This window comes from Caretta caretta, chromosome 7 (assembly GCF_965140235.1).
Source record: "Caretta caretta isolate rCarCar2 chromosome 7, rCarCar1.hap1, whole genome shotgun sequence".
Lineage (NCBI taxonomy): Eukaryota > Metazoa > Chordata > Testudines > Cheloniidae > Caretta > Caretta caretta.
In genome coordinates, this window is record NC_134212.1 from 103,722,326 (window position 1) to 103,731,351 (window position 9,026).

The following is a 9,026-nucleotide window of genomic DNA, read 5'->3' on the forward strand; positions in this document are numbered from 1 at the left end:
ATAAATATCTGCTTCAATTACCTTTGGTAAATGAAATAACCAAACAATCATTCATTTTCTGATATAGCTGTAAAACTAATCTGAAAAAAGTTTTCAAAATGAATCACTGTTTAAAAATGTATAGTGTACACCTTCTAAAAATGAAACCTACATCTGTCTCTGAGTTGTGAAGAATATGTATTAAAGGCTATAACAACCAACAAGAATGCACTTTTGTGTAGAAAACCATGATTAATTGAGTCTTCCTGACTAGTGATTTAAATCAAATCCACCTGCCATGACCTTGCTAGTAAATACCCTGTGATGGTCTTTTTTTAAAAAAACAAACAAAAAAATACATAGGTCTAAGGCCCAGTGAGGATCTAGAAACTCATGATATGAGGACCCAGCTTTTCAGTGATATGTAGCAATGTTTTCTGATGATAATTTGTAAAATATTGGGTTTTCAATTTTAACCAATTATTTGGATTATACTCTGCTTTGTTTACTGTGTCCTGTACTTTTATAATAGTCTTGTGTAATGTTTGCCTTTTCTCCTGACCCATCCACTCTTCCAATACAATCCTTAAAATGCATTCCCACTGCAGTCCTTCCTCTCATTCCCCTGTAAACACATTCACACTCCTGCAACAGGTGTAAGGTCTTCACCCTCAAATCATGAACCAATTCCTGATACAAGTGGGATGACTACTCATCCACCCTGCTACTAAAAGCCTAGGTGATAGCAGAGTTATTATAAAATTGTAACACATATGTACAACAGGGCAGAATTTAAAGTTGCTGTCAACCGGCAGGACTCAGGAGCAGGGAAGGTGTCTGGGTTAAATTGTCTACCTTTACTTTGCATTAATAAGAGTTTATGAAAGAAGAATATAAAAATTACCTATCTTAGGAATCAAACTAACCATTTTGATCCATAATTATTTCCCCTTGGCCAAGGAAGTGCTGGCTGAGGTTGTTGTGAGAGTGTCTTCATATCTTGTCGGCAAAGACTACTGAGCCTGATTCTCCACTGCCTTGTGCAGTTATTTACATCTGTGCAAAGTGGGTGTAAAATTCTCTCAAATCAGAATTGCACCCACTGGGCCAAGTTTCTGCAGGTGTAAATCAGTTGACACTGGCAGAGGATCTCACCCACTTTGCAAAAAAGTTATTTACTACAGAAGATGCAAGGCAGTGGAGAATCAGTCACTTGTGCTCTCCAATGGCAGGAAAGAATGACAGAAAAATAGGTCATCTTATGCCAGAGTAATCATCAGCTGGTTCATGGCTTGAATTGGAGGTATGCACTGCTGCTTGTGACAGTGACAAAAGTTATATGCATTTAAAATAAATGAACCATGTAATGAGACTGGTGGCAAGAGGTCTTATCCATCCTTCCCACTCTAAAGGGCAGCTTAAGGGTCTGATTCAACTCCAGGTGAAGTCATCAGGAGTCTTTCCTTAGACTTCAATGCAAGCTGGATCAGGCAGTAGGTCAGCAATGATTTAATCAGAAATACCACCATGTGAATTAATTTAGGGAAAGCAGTGCTGTTATTGTTTCATTAAAACATGCTAAATAAAGATTCCTCAGAAATTAACTATATGTTTCTTTTATTGAGATAACCTGTTCAAACCAAAGGAAAGGTTCATTTCGGAGAAGGAGATGCACATGAGATCTAAAAGGTACAACACATTTCAGTTTAGAATTCACTGATTCCCTGGGATCCAGTGCCAAGACTTTGCACTTCCTAATTAGCATCATAATATTGAGTTTGTGGTACATCATGCCTTGTGCAATATGCACAAACATGGACAATGTTCTTCCCCCTAAAATGACTTGAGTGAATAGGGGCTGTAGCCCTACTTAGTGAATGGTCTGGAGCTGTACTGTCCTAGCAGAAGCAACAGGAGGCTCTCCCCTGCAGGGAGAAACAATGCTTCTGGGGGCTGTTATGAGCACTGAGGGAGAGGGAAGAGAGAACACACCCCCTACTAGCCCCCTTTATGGAGTGCAGCTTACATTGCCTTGGATGGACACCAGTTCTTCTGCCCAGTGTGTGTAGGTCTTGGTTCTGCCTCCTCACACCCCTTTTTGGGGTATCTAGTGCCCTGGGGGTGATGGCAGGGAGCATCCCTGCACTCAGAGAGCACAGGGGGTGCATTTATGGCTGGCCTCTGTGGAGGGGTATAATTTGGGAGGCTTCTGTCTTCGTTTTGTGGCCCATAATGCTCCACTTGCTCTTACATGTATCGATCTTTAGTAATTTACTAAATGTTATTTCTTCAAATCTATTCATTAACAACATTTTAGAGATTTGTGATAATATTGTGCATTAATTGTAGCTCTCAAAATATACCAGAAGTTTCAGCTCTGTAATACATAATTTCACTTCTCACAATCCCACCTATGTGGAAAGTCCAAAATCACAATGAAGTTTGCACCACATCCTTCCGAATATTCCTTTGAGGGCTCTTATTCTGCAGGCTGTTTTCTCCATCTTCTGCCATACTTGTTGTTATTCATCTACCATAAAAAATCCAGTGCATTTTCTTGTTAACAGCAGAAGTTAACTTCTTAGATAAGCATTGAATGTGAATAAGGAATCTTTTTTCTCCAGTAGTGAGAACTGTCTTTCTGCAGAGGAGTATAGGTCAAGATTTAATAGTGACTAGTGATTTTGGAGGCCCAATTTGAGGCACCTTAGAAGTACCTGATTTTCACTTATTCATCCTGTGAAAACTAGGCCTCTTTAAGGTGTATTAAGTTGTGCACCCAAAAGTTGAAGGCAGAGTCACTAATTTTTTAAAATCTTGACCACAGCACATATCCCAGCAAAGACTGCAATTTATTAGATACTTCGGGGTCTGATCCTCCATTGCCTTGCACCTTATATAGTCATTTACAACTACAAAAAATGCAAAAAGTTATGTCAAGGAGTTTTTCTGAATGTAACCTAATGTCACAGAGATCAGAATCTGTCCCACTGTCCTTAAAAATAAAACACTTCTCATAATGTATAAGTCAGAATAGACTGCTATATGGACTCTGTAGTGCAAAATAGGTTGGGGGGAAAGGAAAGTTTTATAGTCCACTAAACTAATTAAGTCTGAATACTTGTGATTTAGATCAGAATATACACAAAGAGCAGAACTGTTGAGTAGGAAGATATTTGTTACAGAGAGCCTAATCCTGCTCCCACTTGAGTCAGTGGGAATTTTGCTATTGACTGCAATGGTAAAAAGATCAGACCCAAAGTTACTTTTATGATTGTAACCAAGAACTGCAATTACATTAAGAATTGACTATTTTGTTTTCTGGTGAAAGGGTCACAGTGACAGTGAGAAAAATCTTATCAGTTAATATAATTATCATTTTATTTTTCTTACACATTTTTGAGCAATCACTGAAGGTTATTGCTTGGAATCTGTATTGTGATATACTTACAAGAAGCTTATGGGACAGATTCTTGTCTCAGTTACACTGCTATAAATCTAGATTATCTCCACTGAGCTCAGTGAAATTACTCCAGAATTGCACAGACATAACTGAGATAACCTAGCCCTCTACTTACGGTTAATCATTTCAGAATAAAGACCATTTCTCAAGTTTCTCAGTTCAAAATCTTTCATTGTGATACCAGTGTTATTGCTAACATATACCTGTATGAAATCAAATTCAGATATTTACAAATGCATAATACCACCAGTGATCACCTAGAAGAATTTTTTCCACTTTGAAAAATTAAGTTAGTGGTGACACTGTAGAATGATTATAACTTTATATTCTGAATTTATGCCAGGATTTATAACAACTTGCCTGAAGTGAAAAAGAAAGAAGAAGAAAAACAGAAACGAATAATCATACAAAGCAACAGACTACGTGTGGAGGTCTTCAAAAAGGTAATGGTTCCATTGTGAATAGGCATAATTTGGTTATAAATGTGCCCTACTGCATTAAAATGGTCCCATAACCTCCAAGAAACCCCACTCACCTATCTATCTTCTGCATTTCTATAGTAAGCACCTCACAGTCTTTAATGTATTTATCCTCATAACACCTTTGTGAGGTAGGGAAGTGCTATTATTTCCATTATATGGACAGGGAATGGAAGCACAGTGGTTATGTCGACACTGCAACAAAACACACATGGCAGGACCATGTCACTTGCCTCAGGCTTGTACGGCTCAGGCTACAGGCCTATAAAATTGTAGTGTAGACGTTTGGGCTCAGGGACTCTGTGAGGGGTGAGTCCAGGAGCCCAGGCTCCACCCTGAGCCTGAACATTTACATTGTGGTTTTATAACCTTGCAGCCCAAACCCGAGTCAGCTGACAAAGGACAGTCACAGGTGTTTTATTGCAGTGTAGGTAAACATTGCCAGAGAGACTAAGACCCAGATCCTCAAAGGAGAAATCAATGGGAGTTAGGCTTCTAAATACATTTTGAAGACCTGGGTTTAAGTGACTTGCCCAAGGTCACACATGGACGTGAATCTGGGTCTGAGTCCCATGCCAGTTCCCTAACCACTGGACCATTCCATTTCACCATTGTATTCCAATACTACTGGTCACACCCTTTTCTCCCCTGGATGGTGGGCTCAAAGGGAAACCCTGTCTCTACACCCAGGTCCAGAGCATCTGGCTCCCATCTCTGGCTAGTAGAAGGAAATGCAAGAGAGGAGGAAAAATTAGTGAGGTTACAAAACAAAGAAAAAGAGGAAGAAAAAACAAAACTAAAACAGTGCAATATACATGTTAAATGATAATAAAATGAGTAAATTTATGAAATAATGAATCCAAATTCCTTACCTCCTCAAGAGCCACTAGTCAAAGATGTCAGAGTTCATGATCCCCAAACCTCCAGATCCAGAGTTGCTCTGGCAGGTGTTTATGGGGAAACTGGTGACTCTCTGCCATGAATTTGCAAAACCAAGGATTTAGCAGGGTATAGCCTCATGGTTCGTGTGATGCCTCTGTCCTGCAGAGAGATCAAGTATCCAATGGAAGAAATGAAAAAATATCAGCAGGTGCAAATAGAGATTATATGCCATAGACATCCCAACCTGTTCCAGGGAGCTTTGCTGGGAACTGTGGGATAGATAGATGCAACACTCCGAAAGCCCTAAAATGTTTGTGAGCACTGCTGCATGTGGACATGGTGCAATGGGAGAACCAGAGATGAGATGGTTCGTACAGATGATGTGCACAGTTGTATCTTTCAGTTCTCTACCCCTAACTATTTTGACACTAGAACTTTTCAAACATGGAGTCACAATAATTTTTTTTATAATAGGAAGGTATTGTTTATTCACTGCTGTCATACTCAAATATCAACAGTTTTACACACACACACACACACACCCCTGTTGAGGAGAGACCAAACCAGGAACATATGTGGCTGAAGGGTGAAAGTTTCAGAAAGTTTTGAGTGACTGAGGTCAGTAGGTTAGAATGGAAACTGTTAATGCAACCCTTAATTATAGTGGTGACTGTGGCTTCTGCTATGCGTCCCAACCATGCATCCAAATTGTGACCTAAGGGTTTGTTCTTATTTTTACCCTCTAGCAACTACTGGACCAGCTTCTTCAAAGAAATACGGAGTGACAAAGGAGGCCATTGGATCTTGAATGTCTTTGACTATTAGATAAGACATAAAATTTAGCATTATCTTAATTACCTGGAAACATCTTTCTTACCTTTAACTCTCTATGTAAAGGAAGATAATTTGTTCTTCAGTAGGATTTGAATGAAAGTTCCAAATAACCAAGAGAGAACCTATAAATGAGAAAACTGCTTTAGGACTATCATCTTATAGTTGGTTTACCCAGGGAAAATAATTTTAAGAAACTTTTATGCAAACATTGGATTACAATGGTATTTATTTTCACCTTTTAAATATATATACCCCCTTTTAGCAATAGAACTGGGTTTACAAGACCTAGGAAAATTATGTTTCCAAAGTATTCTACTCATTGATTTTCTGGGAGTAAAATCCTAGAAAAATGAATATCATTATTTGTTATGCGTAGAAACTAGCTGAAATGGCGTTACCACAGTCATATGAGCAGCAGTTTTAAATTAATGGTTAACATACCAAAAGGGACCAATATTTTAGTGCTCTGAAGGGAGTTCATTCCTGTTTATGTAGTGAACCCAAATAGCAGGGTTACCTTGTAGAAAGCAATATTTAGAACCTCAGTAATAATACTTTTTACATGTTCTTCACTATTACATATAATTCTGCTTGCTTATATGAGCATAAAGTATTTAAAGAAATAGCATATTAAGAAGTGGCGCAGACCCAGGCAATGTTTTCCACCAAGAAATAAGTGTGTGTAAAGATTACATAATTAAAAACATCTGTAATGTTTCCTCCAACAATATTTAAATCTTTATTTGTACATTTTGGAAGTCAAATCTACCAATTTTCAAATCAAATGGAATAAACAAATATAATAATCCAAATGCGATTTTTATATTCTTATTTCAGAGCATTTATAAAATCATGGCTTAGTATTAATAAAGAAGTCTTCATTGTGCCATAAATTCTACTGTGAGAACAAACTATATAATAGGATTATTATACATTGGGCAAAATTCTCATTTTATGTATACCAATGTAAATCAGAAGTAACTCCATTAACCTCAGTGGAGTAAATTGCTGATTTGTATTCATGTGAAGGAGATCAGAATTTGACCCTTAGCTTCTAAACTCCTAATTTAGATTGAGATTTAGGACTAGATTTTTTTAAAAAGCATCCTCCCTTTTCGCAAGAGCATTTATTTGTATAGGCCATTTAGATATCCTCCAGCCTTGCTCATGTGGAACAATAGTAACTTAGTTCACAAGCAGTCTCATTGCAATCTATGGAACTAACTGAAGTAAGTTACTACTCATTGTGAGAAAGGGTAAAGGAATCTAGTCTTCAATGCACCCATGTGCTTGGTCTCCCACTGACTGAATCCCACATAAAATATCTTTCAAAATTGTTCTTTCCTAGTTTTCTCAGGTCAATTCCATTCAGGGAGTTTCCAAGGATGAAATCCTAATCGTATTGAAGTCAATGGCAAAATTTCCATTAACTTTTTAGGTTTGAAATTCCGATCCTATTATTTTTCACCCTTATGATCATACAGTCTTAAATACACTGCTCTGTGATTTCTTGGTTTGACTTTGTGCCCCCCCACCATGGAGTTATATTTGCCCTGGTTCTCATGGGAGACTTCTATCACCCTGATATCCGCTGGGAGAGCAATACAGCGGTGCACAGACAATCCAGGAAGTTTTTGGAAAGTTTAGGGGACAATTTCCTGGTGCAAGTGCTGGAGGAACCAACTAGGGGCAGAGCTGTTCTCGCCCTGCTGCTCCCAAACAGGGAAGAATTAGTAGGGGAAGCTAAAGTGGATGGGAACCTGGGAGGCAGTGACCATGAGATGGTCGAGTTCAGGATCCTGACACAGGGAAGAAAGGAGAGCAGCAGAATACAGACCCTGGACTTCAGAAAAGCAGACTTTGACTCCCTCAGGGAACTGATGGGCAGGATCCCCTGGGAGAATAACATGAGGGGGAAAGGAGTCCAGGAGAGCTGGCTGTATTTTAAAGAATCCTTATTGAGGTTACAGGGACAAACCATCCCGATGTGTAGAAAGAATAGTAAATATGGCAGGCGACCAGCTTGGCTTAACAGTGAAATCCTTGCTGATCTTGAACTCAAAAAAGAAGCTTACAAGAAGTGGAAGATTGGACAAATGACCAGGGAAGAGTATAAAAATATTGCTCGGGCATGCAGGAGTGAAATCAGGAAGGCCAAATCACACCTGGAGTTGCAGCTAGCAAGATATCTTAAGAGTAACAAGAAGGGTTTCTTCAGGTATGTTAGCAACAAGAAGAAAGCCAAGGAAAGTGTGGGCCCCTTACTGAATGAGGGAGGCAACTTAGTGACAGAGGATGTGGAAAAAGCTAATGTACTCAATGCTTTTTTTGCCTCTGTCTTCACGAACAAGGTCAGCTCCCAGACTACTGCACTCGGCAGCACAGCATAGGGAGGAGGTGACCAGCCCTCTGTGGAGAAAGAAGTGGTTCGGGACTATTTAGAAAAGCTGGACGAGCACAAGTCCATGGGGCCGGATGCGCTGCAGTGTGCTAAAGGATGCTGCCGAGAGTGCTAAAGGAGTTGGAGGATGTGATTGCAGAGCCATTGGCCATTATCTCTGAAAACTCATGGCGATCGGGGGAAGTTCCGGACGACTGGAAAAAGGCTAATGTAGTGCCCATCTTTAAAAAAGGGAAGAAGGAGGATCCTGGGAATTACAGGCCAGTCAGCCTCATCTCAGTCCCTAGAAAAATCATGGAGCAGGTCCTCAAGGAATCAATTCTGAAGCACTTAGAGGAGAGGAAAGTGATCAGGAACAGTCAGCATGGATTCACCAAGGGCAAGTCATACCTGACTAATCTAATTACCTTCTATGATGAGATAACTGGCTCTGTGGATGAGGGGAAAGCAGTGGACGTGTTGTTCCTTGACTTTAGCAAAGTTTTTGACACGGTCTCCCACAGTATTCTTGCCAGCAAGTTAAAGAAGTATGGGCTGGATGAATGGACGATAAGGTGGGTAGAAAGTTGGCTAGATTGTCGGACTCAACGGGTAGTGATCAATGGCTCCATGTCTAGTTGGCAGCCGGTATCAAGTGGAGTGCCCAAGGGTCGGTCCTCGGGCCCGTTTTGTTCAATATCTTCATAAATGATTTGGAGGATGGTGTGGATTGCAGCCTCAGCAAGTTTGCAGATGACACTAAACTGGGAGGAGAGATAGATACGCTGGAGGGTAGGGATAGGATGCAGAGGGCCTAGACAAATTAGAGGATTGGGCCAAAAGAAATCTGATGAGGTTCAACAAGGACAAGTGCAGAGTCCTGTACTTAGGACGGAAGAATCCTATGCACCGCTACAGACTAGGGACTGAATGGCTCGGCAGCAGTTCTGCAGAGAAGGACCTAGGGGTGACAGTGGACGAGAAGCTGGATATGAGTCAACAGTGTGCC

At 40.0% G+C, this 9,026-nt stretch overlaps 1 protein-coding gene and 1 long non-coding RNA gene across 4 annotated transcripts in view; one reads left to right on the forward strand and one right to left on the reverse strand.

Annotated features, from left to right (window-relative positions):
* The window catches only part of C7H10orf90 (chromosome 7 C10orf90 homolog), a 176,383-nt gene extending 170,696 nt beyond the window's left edge, over positions 1-5,687 (forward strand). For 2 of the 3 annotated variants that reach the window (XM_048856243.2, XM_048856242.2), the window contains exons 7-9: positions 1,605-1,668; positions 3,786-3,885; positions 5,550-5,687. In XM_048856243.2, the coding sequence (XP_048712200.2) occupies positions 1,605-1,668; positions 3,786-3,885; positions 5,550-5,588 (203 nt within the window). In that variant the 3' untranslated portion in view covers positions 5,589-5,687. The remainder of the gene's footprint in view (positions 1-1,604; positions 1,669-3,785; positions 3,886-5,549) is intronic. The other variant, XR_007357474.2, reaches the window with a different exon arrangement.
* LOC125639367 (uncharacterized) lies at positions 1,580-5,804 on the reverse strand. The gene is made up of 3 exons (XR_012669415.1): positions 5,681-5,804; positions 4,794-4,962; positions 1,580-2,509 (listed from the first exon to the last, which is right to left on the reverse strand). It is a non-coding gene; the product is annotated as an uncharacterized LOC125639367 (long non-coding RNA).
* Between the last annotated feature and the right edge of the window lie 3,222 nt (positions 5,805-9,026).